The following is a 14,501-nucleotide window of genomic DNA, read 5'->3' on the forward strand; positions in this document are numbered from 1 at the left end:
ATCATTGGCGACCATTCGCGGCCATTCTCGGGTTATTATCGCCAAAGGAAGGAAATCCGAGGCACGAGTGAAAGGAAACAGAGGGCGAAAGAAATACAAAGAAATAGCGGCGGCGGAAGAAACATTTAATGTTTTTACAGTCCCCGTGTCTTTTCTTCCCCCAGTAGCCGACTTTCGTTTTTTCTTTCAACTGCCCCCCCGTCGAACCCCCGCGCCACCATCCACCACCTTCCATCTTTTCACTCTCCTGCTCGTTATCGTGGCTTCTTATCTCTCTTTGATTCTCTCCAACCGTCGTCTTCACACTTGCGTCCACCTCTTCCTCTCCACCCTTCTCCCTTTCACCGTCCACGCCATTTACATCGCCATTCACTGCCTCCATCCCTTGCCCCTTCTTCCTTATCGTTCCCTCACTTTCTGTCTCCTTTAATAACCGCTCGTCCGCTATCTCCCTCGGACAACAGCGCGATTCCTTTCTCCCTTTCTTCCGCCCCTTTCTTCGACCGCCACCAAGTCGACCCTGGACACGGTGGACTCGACGAAAAGCAACTCTTTGTCGATCGCGAAAGCCAAGGTAACAAGCGACCTCCGGCCTGATGGGAAAAATATTTGCTCGACCCTGCGGAAAACATCCCCGGGGGTTTTAAATACGCCGCAGATTGAAAGCGTCAGCCTCGACCAGGGGACTCGATCGGTGTTCGCATCCCAGATTGACAACCGGTTCCTGTCCTGGACACGTTTTGTGCCGATACAATGCTTCCATCCGTCCACTCGCCCCTCTTTATGCTTCCAAATTTTTGCTAAACGATTACGTCCTCGGATACTACTATTATCGCTTATTGAAATAGGTTTTCATTAGAGCTCATCGAAATTTCTGTATCTCAGATGCAATCCCTCCATCCGTCCACTCGCCCCTCTTTATGCTTCCAAATTCTGCTAAACGATTACGTCCTCGGATACAGAGCGTCTCTTCGTGGCTGTTATCACTTATTGGGGTAGGTTTTCATATTAGAGCTCATCAAAATTTCTGTATCTCAGATGCAATGCCTCCATCCGTCCACTCGTCCCTCTTTATGCTTCCAAATTCTGCTAAACGATTACGTCCTCGGATACAGAGCGTCTCTTCGTGGCTGTTATCACTTATTGGGGTAGGTTTTCATATTAGAGCTCATCGAAATTTCTGTATCTCAGATGCAATCCCTCCATCCGTCCACTCGCCCCTCTTTACGCTTCCAAATTCTGCTAAACGATTACGTCCTCGGATACAGAGCGTCTCTTCGTGGCTATTATCGCCTATTAGGGCAGGTTTTCATTAGAGCTCATTGAAATTTCTGTATCTCATAGAGAAACGCGTGCAGGGATTAGCGATCGGTAGATGTTCGATTTTTAATCCTATTATGCTTGATCGCATCGTTCTGCCAGTAACTGGCCGTCGTTACGGGGAAATCCTCCCTTCAGAGCTCGCCTGATTGTCCAGATATAATCGCAGCGACCCGATCCTGTCCACGTCCTCGACGTCCGCGCTGTCCGGGAAAAAGCTGTCCGGGGCGTTCGTCAAATTCCTCGTCCATTTGTCCGCCACGAAAAAACAGCCAGGAAACGGGGACGCGCGGAAGAAAAGTTATCACGCATCAGCCAGGAGAGACAAAGCCGCAATTCCGCGGCGGGTCGCGCGAGGCGACAGAAAAATTCCCCTGGCTCTCTCCTCTCTGGTTTGCAGGACGCGCGACGCGTCGGTCGATGCACCAGCGGCGCCGATAAAAGCGACCCGCCCCGGGCGCTCCTCGAATAATTGGATCGGTTTTTGCAGCTGTGAATCACAGCCCTTGACAATCGTACGAACAAGACTTTTTCCACGCGCTGGCTGCTTTTCCTGGGCCAGATATTGCGGCCCTTATCTTCGAAGAGTGCCACTTTCTCGCCCCACCAAGGACAACACCCCACAGGATACGCAGCCATGTATGCGTTCTCTGCCCTTCGATCGTCCCTAGTTTGTCGTCCTGATTTTGAGGTTTGGGGCAGAGAAACACTCGAGGACGAAGAGGAATTAGCGTTGGTACGAACGTGAACGTCGCTTCTTACGGTTGTTATGGATGTTCTGGGCTTGGGGTGATTAATTGGATAATCTGCGGTCGATAAAGTAGGTCACGTCTGCGGTGGTAACCATTGTTTTTCGCAGTTTTGCACAGGGTTTCCTTTGGAGCTTGTTGGTTCACCGTTTGATATTCAGACTGGTTGTATTCTGGCATAAACTTGAGCGTGATCTACACGGAAAATTAGAGAGAATTGCGAGGTCCACGAATCCGGGGAATCGGAAAGTGGAACGAAGTTGGCCAAGAGCAACTTCCAGGGCTCCCAGGCGTTTAGATTAAAGTGTCTCGCGTTTACGCAGACGTCCGTCTGTATCCCCTCCTGGTCTCTGTTTTTAAAGCGCCTGAAAATGATTCTTTCCTACGCGCGAGAGGAGAGATAATTCTCTTTGTTGCTGAAGCGCGGCGTTAATGTCGACCGATTCGGAGTTAATGCTCGTCGCGTTTCAAACTAACGGGGCTAAAAACCGTGGTGAGACGAAATCGAAGCGTGTCGCGCGATAAGCGACAGGAACAGCTCTCTTTTCGTGCTTTTATTATTGTTCGCGAGACTCTGCGGCCCGGTTAACAACGATTTAGCGAACCGCACGAATGCTGATCTCGCTCAGAGTTGCTCGCGCCCACGGAAATTGAACAGTCAGTCGAAAGTCCGTTTCGCGATTGCTCGAACAGCGTTCACGCTTCTACTTTTCGCTCGAGGAGACATTCGATAAGGGAGAGGATCGCGTGCCACGGTTCACGGATCGAGCTGTGAACGCTCGACGTTACGTGCATTGGATCAGCGGTAGGTGGAAAAGACAGTGGAATTGTTCTGTTGTTGCTGGAAACGTGGCGCAAACACGCGTGCGAATAGCTTCGTATCCGCGAAACGATTCGTCAGCCGCCTCGATTATCGCCGCCACGCTTCGGTTGCTTATCCTCCCTTTGAAACTTGGCGAACTCTCTGTTGGCTTCCCTCTGTCGTCTACTGAACGTCGCTCGATTTTTACCTGCGATAAATTGCCATTCCGCCAGAGAACAGTCCTCGTAGCAGTCGCCAATCAGAGTCAAAACCTCTGATGTGTCTGAAAATAAAACCAAACGAACCACGAAAGAATTGTACATTAATTTCTGGGACGTTTTCGATTGCAGACACGATCGCGTTGAGGATGCTCGAGCTGGTGGTCCCACAGCACGTGGTCCGTGGACAGAACATCAGACTGGAGTGCAACTTCAACCTGGACGGTGAGACGCTGTACTCCGTGAAATGGTACAAAGATGGGAACGAGTTCTATCGATACGTGCCGCAAGACAGGCCGCCAGTGCTCGTCTTTCAGCTGCCAGGTGTCACGGCGAACGTAAGAATCACTTTGTATTGATTTTTTTCCCCACCCCTTGCCCCGCGCCAATGCGCCCCGCGGCTCGCTTTCTATTTAAAGCGAGCCGCTCTTCATTTTTATCGCGCTCTATTGCCCGGTTTCCCCTGGAGTTGCCTGCTTCCGGTGTGCAGTCGTCGAGCCAAGAGTTCTCGCGAGAGAACGCGCGAAAAAAATGGGAAACGAGAATCGAAGCTGCTCCAAGGGTAACGCGGCGATCGAGCAATCGAATCGAGATGGTTTCCATCATCGTCGACAATTTCGCGATAATATGGCAATATGGATTCGTCGAACCGTAGGTTTAACCAGTTAACTCTGGAACTTAGCTTCAGAAATCGTCTACAAAGCGCGTGATTAAAATCAAGCAATGATGAGAATACGCGTCAAGCGCGAAGGAATCCTATTATACATTTCATGAAGAAAGTAAAACGAAGAAGGCTTTCGCATTTTTATCTGACAAGAATTATACTCGCCAATCGCAACGAAATGAAGTTCTGGTGCGACGTGTATACACGTCGAACGCAGTTAACTGGTTAATTGCATGGAGTTACGTCGATGGCCACGTTTTACAGAGACACGATCACGTTTTGCAGATTCACAATTCCACTGAGAGATCGGTGGTTCTGTACTCAGTGAACCTGATGAGCACCGGAAGGTACAGATGCGAGGTATCAGCAGAGGCGCCCAATTTCCAAACCGTCTCCGATCACTCGGACATGCTGGTAGTGGGTAAGAAGTTTCTACGGATCGTTGATCTTCCATCGTGAACAGGAAACGTTTTTTAGTCCAACATAAACATCTACCACCTTTCTTTTCTCACTGCTCTCGCTTCTAGTTCCATCACGTTTGGCGTTAGGAAGAATAAGTTAATTTTAGCGAGGAGGGTGGACTGTTTTCACTGTTCCTTTTTTTTTTATTCCATCACTGCGTCTCCTTTTATTCTTGTGAGGGATAAAAAAGTAACGATAACGTTGCAGCCCTGCCGGAAGACGGGCCAGTTATCACTGGCAGGCCAGGAAGGCATCGCTATCAGGTTGGCGACGTGGTGCGGTTCAATTGCACCTCAGCGAAGTCGAAGCCCGCCGCCATGCTCAGCTGGTTCATCAACGGCGATCCTGTAAGTGTCTTCAAATCGTGGGAACCCGTGTGAGAAAGACGGTCGACACTTTTTCTTCGCCCTCGCCTCGCTGATAATTGCTCCCTCGCGCCACGTGCGGGATGCGAACCTCCTTCATCGTCCACTACGCTCTGACCACCGTGTATCGATTTCCAGAACGAAGTGTGCAGCGTGCCGTTCGATCAAGGAACGGTGTTCCTTTAATTGGACGAGCGAGGCGGATCGTTTAAAGCGGCTAATTGAAGTGTTATAAATGGTAATCGCCAGGGCTGTACACTGGCCGTACAGGCAGAGCCATCGACAGGCGTGCCGTGTTTATCAGTTTCCAATAAATGTTCAAATCCAGCCTGCCATCCTGCGTCTCACCTCGATTCCTCTCTTCTCGCACCGGAAACCTGACTACCGTCGAAAAGAGGTAGATTACAGTCCAGCTGGTCCGTTCCACGAGGTAACCAGAGACTCATCCAGACCTGTTTAACCTTCTACCAATAAGTCTTCCCGGTTCGCCATCTTCTCGAACGTTCTGCTCACCCTGGAGACGTCGGATCGCATGGTAAACGCAGTCGTAACTTAACCCACGGCTACCCTCGCTCGTTCAGGTGGGATTACAAATTGGGTCTTTTCTCGAGACACGCGCAGCGGCTGCACGTGAGAAGAGTACGTTCTCCTTTTTTTTTCTTCTCTTTTCCCCTGTTACTCGCTGGTTTCAGGTCGACACGCAATACTTGAGGGGGCCCCACATCACAGAGGTGGATCGCGAGGGTCTGGAGACGGCCGTGCTGGGTCTGGAGTTCCGTCTGCGTACGAAGCACTTCAAGAGGGGCGACCTGAAGATCAAATGCCTGGCGACGATAGCGACCGTATATTGGAAATCGAACGAGCTTAGCATAGAGGGTGAAAGGCCTCTCAAGATGCCGGTCATGGAGAGCAGGGAGACAAGGGCGCAAGGCCACACGCACGCGGAACATATCTTGGGAGGTACGACGAGAGGGTGGATAACAGCGGCGTCGCGGAGCTTCAGGCTCTGGCTAGGATAAGCGTAACTTCGAGAGGAATCGTAAAAAAGTTATCCTTTCGAAACGGAAGCCGTGGCAAATGTAGAACGACGGGTTTTCGTAGAAGCCACCTCCATTTCGGGGGAAAAGCACTTTTGGAGAGATCGCTTAAGGACGCGATGTACTTGGCGGCGGAGACCCAGCGGTTCTCATCAGACAGCTTTCAAGTGGTCCAGTTATCCTTGGTTTCGCGACCATTCGATTTCTCGTCCGACGATAAACGCAATTACGGTCGATAAGAAAAATCGCGGTCGGTAATTCCTCGATGGACAGTAGAATGGAAAATTGAGCGTCCAGAATTCCTTCGAATTCCGTTCGAAAGCCAGGTAGAATGGGAACCATCGCCTCGTGCTTAAAACGCGCGCGTATCAGATTTTCAAAATCGCTTCTCTCGTTAACGAAGCGCACCACTTGATGAAATCGTTCCGCGTCTTTATTATTGCACTCGTCTACGTTAAAACATTGATAGCTTTAGATTGAACAAGTTCGTCAAACACTCGAGCCCCGTCGTGGATACGTTTCCCGATATTTTTTCTCCCCGTCACGAGCCACTGACGCATTAATCGTCAAGATGGATGCCAGGGGGGGAAAAAAAAGATCGAGCTGCTCGACTGGATGCGAAATATCGTTAGAAAAACTGCGGCTACGAATCAGGGACGCGTTCGTTCGCCGACAATTCGCTGACTTATGGTCGCATGCCTGACGAACGTCAGTAAACCTTGCGTCGGTAGTTGTGAATACAATTCCCACGGCAATATCGATCGAACCGCGGCCATCGCGTCCCGATTTTTCACTCGAACTCACCACCGTTCGTTTCACCTTCTGCCCTTCGATCCTTGGCCTTTGATTCGTCGAGCTCGAAAAATTGCTGCTCGCGGATTGACCGATGGCTGACTAATTTTTTGATTTTCTGTTCCAGGAAGCGGAAGCAGCGCGCTGGTGCCCTGCATCTTGCCAGTAATAACGAGTTTATTGATCCTGCGATAAAGAAAAAGAGGGACAGAACGTGGTGCCGCGTCGTTTCCGTGCTCATCCTTTTCAGGCCTCCAAGCCTCCAAGCGCTGGAGACCACGGTGTACTAAATTATCCGTGTTGTTTCTATTTTTTATAATCGCAGTTAGTGGGATTAGCGACGACATAGGCGAGAGGGTACAGTTTACGGAGATACACGTGTCGCAATAGCGTTAGCGGTAATTGATTAATTACCGGATCGATTCGCGAGTCTCTGCGCGCATCTCTCAAAACTTTTACACTCTCGATTCTTTTCTCTGGACATCATCGTTTTTTCTCGCTATACATTTTGTAATCTTTGAATCATAGACTTTTACGGAGAAGGTGCGCAGAGGCTGGCAAGTCCTCGAACAGGAAAACGACCATACTCACTTGAATGTTTTCAGTCGATCGTTGATGCGAGTCGAAAGTGGCGAGTTAAACGCAGATGATCTCGTGCGAGATACCTTGAGACGTTTTAGAACGCGGAATTTCGACTCCCACGAGTACTTCTTTTTCCTCTGCATTGTCTATTGTCGTTAAGGGGATCGCGAGCGTGAGCGAACGGGATAAATAAATAATCGTAACGGAGCGAACGAGTGAATGAGTCGAGTATACTTAGATTCTAATTGTGCACGAGTGTTTCTATCGTCCAGTCGCGAGAGAACGAGGAACATTTAAACCCGGTGAGAGTGTTCTCTTTCGTCGTAGCTTTTATCAATCTAGTCGCTATTAATCAGCAGAGATATGTTATCCTAGAAATAACCGATGAACCGTATAATTGCGTGTGTGCGTGCTCGAGCGTGTGCCAGGATGTACAGGATGCGTTTTACCAAAGAACATCGGAGGATTTCGCGCTAAAATAACATTCCTAATTGTTAATCGCAAGTGAAATACAAAAGAGAGTGGAGGGACAAAAAACCAAAACCACTCCTCGCGTAAGGTATTTTATTGTGTAACGACACTCTGTACATATGTACATAAATTGAACCGACTTTTATCATTAACTTAACGTTCTGATAATAAATCGTCGTTTACTGTCGACGGATCCGAGAGACAGAAGTTTCAGTTTCATCGAGAGATAGCTTTTTAAACTATATAGATAAGTAGACTGTGGAAGTTTATGCATTTACGGGGAATTTATACGTACACGGAAATACAGAATGTATGTCATATGAAAAAGTATGCGAATATTTACAATCGATCTTGGTGGTCGAAGGATCAAGAAAATTGCCGGATACCCAAACGCATTTTCCACTTTCTCCTTTAATAACTTGGCTTCCCTGATTAACCGCTCAACGACAGCAACTCTACCACGGTAAATTACTCGTGGTTCATCACGAATGCTTCATCTGGTTTCCCAATTATTTAATTATTAATTATTAGTTCATATAAATATGTATTCACGCATAAACATCTGCAGTTTGTATATAAGACACTGAGTATACGAGCACAAGTTGTATCGTAGACGATTGGAGGATCACAAAGTGGCATTATTGAAGAGGCATCTCTCCGTGAAAAACAGATGCCGTTTCCTTTGAGGCAGACAAGATTTAGCAGGCGATCTCGCGAAGAAACTGGATATCTTTTGCAGCCCAGGGTTCCCTTCCTCCTCCACTTCCTCCCACTCGACTGACAGAGCCTTCGATTCCAGAATTCTCTCAGCTGTAGACCAGCTGAACCTGACGATACGTGGGAACCCAAACACAGGGTCCACATTTTCCGACAGCCACTTCTTGGTTTCAGGATCATTCGGGTATCCGCTTCCGTAATCGCTCGTCATAGGTCCCTCGAGAAACTGCCAGGCCCTTATCGCATGATCTCGAGAAACTTTGGCGCAAATACTGGCAGCACTGACGATAGGATACGTCGAGTCAGCCTTCTTCGCGACAGTGATCTTGATGTCAGGAAAAATCTGCTCGAGCCTGGCCTGATACTTCTCTGGTTTGCCCACAGTGTCCACGTAGATCTCAGCGATCCTTGCACCAGCCTCGATCGCCATTTTGGCGAGCTCAATCGCTGAAGTCATAGACACCTCGTTCAACGACGATTTCACGCGACTGTACATGCTATTCGCGATGGTATTTGGAGAAATAACATCCACAGCCCAGCCTATTGCTTCGTGCTGTTCGCAGATCAGGTCGAAAATTATATCCCTCTTCTCCTCAGTCAAGCTCTTCGAATCTGCGCAGCCTAAATCTACGAGTAGTTGTTTTTTGGATAGAGGAGAGTAGGAGATCCCGTAAACCATGGGTCCAAGGACTGGTCCACGACCAGCCTCGTCGATACCAAGCTGACACGGCTCGTCCTTGCATATCTGCGGTACCTATCAAGTTTTAAAATGCTGATTAACACCAGGTTTGTTTGAATGATTAAAATGAATCACAAATCATGAAGCAAATAACTTTGACTCTATAATAAGCGAGTAAGCGAAATATTCTCTTTCTTCTTCAAATATACACCTTTGATAAGTAAACTTTGTTAACGCTATGGTCCCAGGCTTCGAAATATGGGGTTAGGTTCTCTTTGCAGGTAATTTCACCAGTTTCATTATGATTAACGCAATTCTCTTCCGATTTCGCTTCGTCCATCGTTTCCTTCTCGTCTTCCATAACCTTTTCCACTACTTTCTCCCGCTCGAAAGACACGGAACCTAACCTGAAAACAAAACGTAAACGTTCGGACTAACCGCCAAAAATCGAAAGCGTACGGAGTCGATAGGTCGCGTATCGATACTCGTCGCGACATGGAAACTGATCTATGCGTGTTATAATTATTTTCTCTTTTTAATTACAATGACACAACAGGTTAATTAATCGAGATATTTATCGCAAGCAGATGATCGTGTGAATTGCTATTTGCAAAATTGTGGGAGAAAATTTCAATGCGTTTATTGGTAAACGCGATCAGTCTGTCGTCCGCAAGATTCATTTGTGCGCATGCGCAGAGGTTCTCAAGAGCCAGTCGCGCGCATGCGCAGAGACTCTCGAGAGCCAGTCGCGCGCATGCGCAGAGATTCTCGAGAGTCAGTCGCGCGCATGCGCAGAGACTCTCGAGAGCCAATGGCGCGCATGTGCAGAGATTCTCGAGAGCCAGTGGCGCGCATGCGCAGAGACTTTAGAGAGTCAGTCGCGCGCATGCGCGTTCGCAACGGTGGAAATAGTTGATGACGCTCTGCGTGTTGGTGTAATATATCGTGTGTCGCAAAATATAACCTCACAATAAAATGCTCGAATTTTTATCGGTGTTATTGAAGGTTCCGTTGCTGCGAGGAATTTGATTGGACACGGTCGTGGTCGAGACGCGGACGCTACGGCGTGCACGGTGCACGATGAAAGTAATCGTGAAGAAACTCCAAGGGAAAGAATGCGTTGTTGACGTGAGTAACCGATGTTATCAATTCATTTCCTTTTTTTCCATTTACATTCGCAACGGGTTGCATACGACGTGGTCGCGTACAATTCCTTGATCTGCGCGCGATATACGAAATGGCTGGTTAATTCTCTTGTTTTATCTTGGTTTTTGGTTTTCATCTTGATATTGTGGTTTTCATGTTGGTTAAGTACAAGTTTCAGAGCGACCAGAGGGTAATCGATTGAACGATTCTGTATTTCGATAGATTATGCCGTCAGACACGGTTCTTCAGTTAAAGCACAAAGTCAGCGACCTCCTGGGCATCGATGTTCCGCAACAGAGACTGTTGCTCACGGGAAAGACGTTAGCCGGTGAATTGCATTATTTCATGAGAACGATCGGTAAGGTTCGATTGCGAGGCACAGCGGTAACGGTTGGTCGATGTTTCAGACGAGAATCCGTTGAGTTTCTATCCAGGAATCAAGGACGGTAGCAAGTTGAACCTGTTGGTTATTAAGAAAGCCGAGGAGGGATCTAGCGAGGGGAAGGCTTCTCATAGCAAGTCGGGAATGCATCTACTACGAGAGGAGATATCCAGAGTACTGAGGCATTATTACACAGAGTCGGAGACACAGTCGATAGTGAACGAGTTGATGAAAGACCTGAAGAATAAAGTGAATAGCCTTAGTTACGATGACCTAGAACGATTAGCGACCGCACTACTCCAGGACCAAGAGAACATAGCTTAAGGGTGTAACTTTGGTTTCCCAGACTCCTTCCTTTCGCTTGTCACTTGATTATTGTAATACGCTCTTATTTAATTAAAGAGAGAGAAAACAGTTGCCTCGTTGTACCCGGATAACCAGTAATATATATTTCAAACGAATATTGTAAAGGGGAAGAGTGCGCAAAGAACGAAGACTTAGAAATGTATAAAAAAGAACAATTTCTTCGCAACACGTACATACAAAGTCCATATATAATTACAATTTTACTTAATAATAAACGGAAAAAGAATGGGTATACTCTCAAGGGTCTGCCAAGTCCAGTTGACGGAAGTATCTTGCAACTAGGCATATAAATAAATTCAGTGTCCCAATTTCGTGTACTTCCAGTTTCATCTAAAACAGGAAAAAAGAGAGAAAAAGAAATAGATACAATTAAGATTTGATTGACGGATGATTAACAGGAGAAACAACTGGCGAACAATTTTTGTATGTCCTTTTAATACAAGTAATAATTTTATCTTTTTCTTTTTGGAGACTATATCAATACGCTAGAACGGTAAACACGATTTGTTAAGAAATAAAGAACAATGTTCCTTACGTCCAATAGATAACACTTAACACGTTGAATGTTCTTTCTTTGCGATTAGAATAAATATGTCTTAGTTTTTAATTACTCATCGTTGATCAAAGTATGTGCCCTTTGCATTGAAATAACGAACGCTCTAACGCGTGTTTCATGTATTTTATTACCGAATTCGCGCGCATAACTGAGCACGTTCTGGCCAAAGATCGTAAACAGGAACACATTTCAGGCGTCAGTGGCATTTCCAGTATAACCAGCAGCGCGTAAATCCATTGACCCAACTCGTATTCTATCTTGTCCAAGCTTTTAACGTACTCCACCAGATGCTCCAATATTTGTTCGACCATAGGCTGGTTCAAACAGAACATGGTGTTCAAATTTGGAGCGAACCTGGCCTTCTCCGCGCCACTACCCGAACAGAATTCGATCCAACCTTGTTCATCGTCCATATCTGGCTGTAAGATCAAAGTATTAACATCCGACCGATCGATTAAAGTATCGTTGCACTCGAACGCATACCGTATCAATTTTGGGTGGTATCCATTTGCGTTTCAGCGTTCTAATCTCGCTCTTCAATTGACTTATGTACAATCTAATATCAGAGAAGTCTGATACTTGATACAACTGCCAGTCGAGCGAAGGGCCAATCCATGGCGGTGCTTCCACGCAGCCTGATAACTTATAACGTTGCGTTCGCATGATTATTATGCATTATTCTGATATCATTGAAGCGAATCAATATCATTGAAACAGTCGTGTCTCGACTGAGTGACTGGCAACACTTACTGGTTCAACGTCGATCGTAGGCTTTTTAATGCGGTTCCGATCGATCTCAGCCACCACTACATCGGCACATTTTTGTGCCTCCAATCTGTAACAAGGCTAGACAATATTATTTGCTATTCGACTAAGAAATTTCGAAATAAATTTCACTTACATAACTCTTTTAATGTATTCTTCACCTGATGTGGGTATTATTGATAGGTTAACGTCCTCGTCGATGTCTCCAACGATGAAAGCAGGCTCGCCAAAGGAATGCATCATCCTGGCCACTACTTCAAAACTTCGAAATGTCGGCTCGATAAGTTTAATCAGTTGTCAAGCTTCGTCCATTTAAATTTGCAAATAACTTCTGTTGTCCACTTGAAAATATACAATCACAATTGTCCTCTCCAAATGATTTCTAACCTAAGCTGATGCAATGTCATATTAAATAATAGTAATTTTCAAGTACATGTACATTTTAATACTACTTGATAATTATTAGAAAGAGCCTTAACTCAATTTAAGTTCAATTTTCAATAGTTAAATTTAATGTTATTAAATATAAAGTCTAATATATTTAAATAAAATATTTCTTACTAATTTTAAATTTACCGCACGAAATTAGGACTCGTGGCGCCATCTCTGCGAGAAGTGCTGAAACTGGTACTAAATTATTATCGATAAGCAAGTGAACTACTAGCGACTCGTGGCGCCATCTCTGTGGAAATCGATGAAACTACTTGGCGAGTAGTTTCAGCACTCTCCACAGAGATGGCGCCACAAGGGCGCGAGGTGTGGCGTTACCGACGTTACCGACTTCCTCATATAAGCAGACACATTCACAGCCATCTACTTCCGCTCCTCGCAGGGTACACTTTCGTTAGGAAATTGTTTCAAAATTAATTCACGCCATCTATAAAAAAGAGACTCTCGTTTGCGACGTCTTTCAAATTTCTACGCTTTTCAAATTAATTATTCACTTATTACTGCGCCATCGAAGAGAACACATCACAATTTGCCTTTGCCCAATCTAGATTTGTATTTCTTAACTTCTACTTCAGTTTACCTTAATTGTAAAGACTTGTTGTTGTTAGATAAAATTGTTATATAAAAGCCATCCAACGTGAAAGTTAATTAGAAGAAAATATTGTGGCCAAAGACAACGATCCACATACTAGCGACTGGTGGCGCCATCTCTGTGGAAATCGCTGAAACTATTCGTTGAGTAGTTTCAGCACTCTCCACAGAGATGGCGCCACCACTGCGCGAGATGCGGAAAATTTAAAATTAAAACGCGATTTTATTTAAATATATTCTTTAGACTCTTGTAATTATTTAATTTCACTAGAATGCTTAATATAATAAATACTTTGATTAACTAATTGCTTGTTTCTTCTGTTATAGGTGTTACTGAGAGGAAGATAAAGCGTGGGTGTTGAAGGCAATTCATGAACTTCAAGAAAACTCATCAATCAACAATTATTAACTTAAATTTAAATTATTATAATAGTATTTGTTATACCATGTTAAATGTAAAATAACATAGTAATTGTAAAACATTGTACATCTTAATAATTTAATTAAATAAAACTCCTTGTTAAGCGTAATTTAAAAGGTCTCTTCATTTACCAATAACTCTATCCCCTTCCAATCCACTATCCTTGTCATGTTCACAAATTAGAATAATTCTTAACAACATACTGTATGACGTCATTTCCGGGAATTTTAAAGGTTCCCGGAAGTGACGTCAATTTCCAAGTAATGGCAGACAAGAATACCTCCTCGCACGTTATGTTCTCCTGATACAAAGTCCAAAAACCGGGTTCTCGATCGAAAAATCCGAAAACTGGCGATCTTTGGACAATGACGTCACTTCCAGGAATTCTGGACGACGTCATTTCCAAGAAGTGGCACTTTGGGATACCTCCTATGACGTCATGTTCTCCTGATACAAAGTCGATTTTCGAGGTTTCGATCGCTAAAATCGAGAAAGTATCAGGAGAACATGACGCCACAGGAGGTATAAACAGTTCCAGGAATTCTTGATGACGTCATTTCCAAGAAATGGCACTTTGGGATACCTCCTATGATGTCATGTTCTCCTGATACAAAGTCGATTTTCGAGGTTTCGATCGCTAAAATCGAGAAAGTATCAGGAGAACATGACGTCATAGGAGGTATTCTTGCCACTTCTAGGAAAATGACGTCACTTCCAAGAATCGTCGAAATTCCAGGAATTCTCGATGACGTCATTTCCAAGAAGTGGCACTATTCGGATACCTCCTCATATGTTATGTTCTCCTGATACATTGTCGATTTTTCGACCAGAAATCTGAAAATCCCACTTTGTATCAGGAGAACATGACGTCACAGGAGGTATCGACAGTTCCAGGAATTCTGGATGACGTCATTTCCAAGAAGTGGCACTTTGGGATACCTCCTATGACGTCATGTTCTCCTGATA

At 45.4% G+C, this 14,501-nt stretch overlaps 4 protein-coding genes across 5 annotated transcripts in view; 2 read left to right on the forward strand and 2 right to left on the reverse strand.

Moving 5' to 3' along the window:
- Nucleotides 1-6,783, forward strand: part of LOC143426770 (uncharacterized) — a 45,470-nt gene extending 38,687 nt beyond the window's left edge. Inside the window, exons 2-6 of the mRNA XM_076900399.1 lie at nucleotides 3,222-3,427; nucleotides 4,039-4,174; nucleotides 4,423-4,562; nucleotides 5,273-5,540; nucleotides 6,537-6,783. Coding sequence (XP_076756514.1) covers nucleotides 3,222-3,427; nucleotides 4,039-4,174; nucleotides 4,423-4,562; nucleotides 5,273-5,540; nucleotides 6,537-6,604 — 818 coding nt within the window. The 3' untranslated portion in view covers nucleotides 6,605-6,783. The remainder of the gene's footprint in view (nucleotides 1-3,221; nucleotides 3,428-4,038; nucleotides 4,175-4,422; nucleotides 4,563-5,272; nucleotides 5,541-6,536) is intronic.
- Nucleotides 6,784-7,974: 1,191 nt separating this feature from the next.
- LOC143426741 (ribonuclease H2 subunit A) lies at nucleotides 7,975-9,327 on the reverse strand. The gene is made up of 2 exons (XM_076900364.1): nucleotides 9,070-9,327; nucleotides 7,975-8,933 (listed from the first exon to the last, which is right to left on the reverse strand). The coding sequence occupies exons 1-2, from the start codon at nucleotides 9,217-9,219 to the stop codon at nucleotides 8,088-8,090; spliced, it is 996 nt and encodes a 331-aa protein (XP_076756479.1). The 5' UTR covers nucleotides 9,220-9,327; the 3' UTR covers nucleotides 7,975-8,087.
- A 417-nt stretch (nucleotides 9,328-9,744) lies between these two features.
- On the forward strand, nucleotides 9,745-10,967 carry LOC143426915 (ubiquitin-like protein 4A). The gene is made up of 3 exons (XM_076900646.1): nucleotides 9,745-9,986; nucleotides 10,227-10,332; nucleotides 10,412-10,967. Exons 1-3 carry the CDS (start codon nucleotides 9,939-9,941, stop codon nucleotides 10,708-10,710), a joined length of 453 nt encoding a protein of 150 aa, XP_076756761.1. The 5' UTR covers nucleotides 9,745-9,938; the 3' UTR covers nucleotides 10,711-10,967.
- Gem2 (Gemin 2) lies at nucleotides 10,891-12,429 on the reverse strand. 2 transcript variants are annotated; one of them, XM_076900645.1, is made up of 6 exons: nucleotides 12,210-12,429; nucleotides 12,059-12,143; nucleotides 11,792-11,950; nucleotides 11,685-11,723; nucleotides 11,440-11,622; nucleotides 10,891-11,082 (listed from the first exon to the last, which is right to left on the reverse strand). In XM_076900645.1, the coding sequence occupies exons 1-6, from the start codon at nucleotides 12,314-12,316 to the stop codon at nucleotides 10,990-10,992; spliced, it is 666 nt and encodes a 221-aa protein (XP_076756760.1). In that variant the 5' UTR covers nucleotides 12,317-12,429; the 3' UTR covers nucleotides 10,891-10,989. The 2 variants fall into 2 exon arrangements, with proteins under 2 accessions (XP_076756760.1, XP_076756758.1); XM_076900643.1 differs by having other exon boundaries at nucleotides 11,440-11,727; nucleotides 12,210-12,426.
- Between the last annotated feature and the right edge of the window lie 2,072 nt (nucleotides 12,430-14,501).

This window comes from Xylocopa sonorina, chromosome 9, assembly GCF_050948175.1.
Source record: "Xylocopa sonorina isolate GNS202 chromosome 9, iyXylSono1_principal, whole genome shotgun sequence".
Classification (NCBI taxonomy): domain Eukaryota; kingdom Metazoa; phylum Arthropoda; class Insecta; order Hymenoptera; family Apidae; genus Xylocopa; species Xylocopa sonorina.

Coding starts and splice junctions, on each gene's coding strand:
- LOC143426741 (XM_076900364.1), bottom strand. CDS start 9,219: ATGGAAGACGAGAAGGAAACGATGGACGAAGCGAAATCGGAAGAGAAT. Junction 8,934..9,069: donor ACAAAGTTTACTTATCAAAG/GTGTATATTTGA, acceptor AAAACTTGATAG/GTACCGCAGATATGCAAGGA.
- LOC143426915 (XM_076900646.1), top strand. CDS start 9,939: ATGAAAGTAATCGTGAAGAAACTCCAAGGGAAAGAATGCGTTGTTGAC. Junction 9,987..10,226: donor GGAAAGAATGCGTTGTTGAC/GTGAGTAACCGA, acceptor GTATTTCGATAG/ATTATGCCGTCAGACACGGT. Junction 10,333..10,411: donor CACGGGAAAGACGTTAGCCG/GTGAATTGCATT, acceptor TCGATGTTTCAG/ACGAGAATCCGTTGAGTTTC.
- Gem2 (XM_076900643.1), bottom strand. CDS start 12,316: ATGATGCATTCCTTTGGCGAGCCTGCTTTCATCGTTGGAGACATCGAC. Junction 11,951..12,058: donor CTACGATCGACGTTGAACCA/GTAAGTGTTGCC, acceptor CAACGTTATAAG/TTATCAGGCTGCGTGGAAGC. Junction 11,728..11,791: donor TACCACCCAAAATTGATACG/GTATGCGTTCGA, acceptor TTGATCTTACAG/CCAGATATGGACGATGAACA.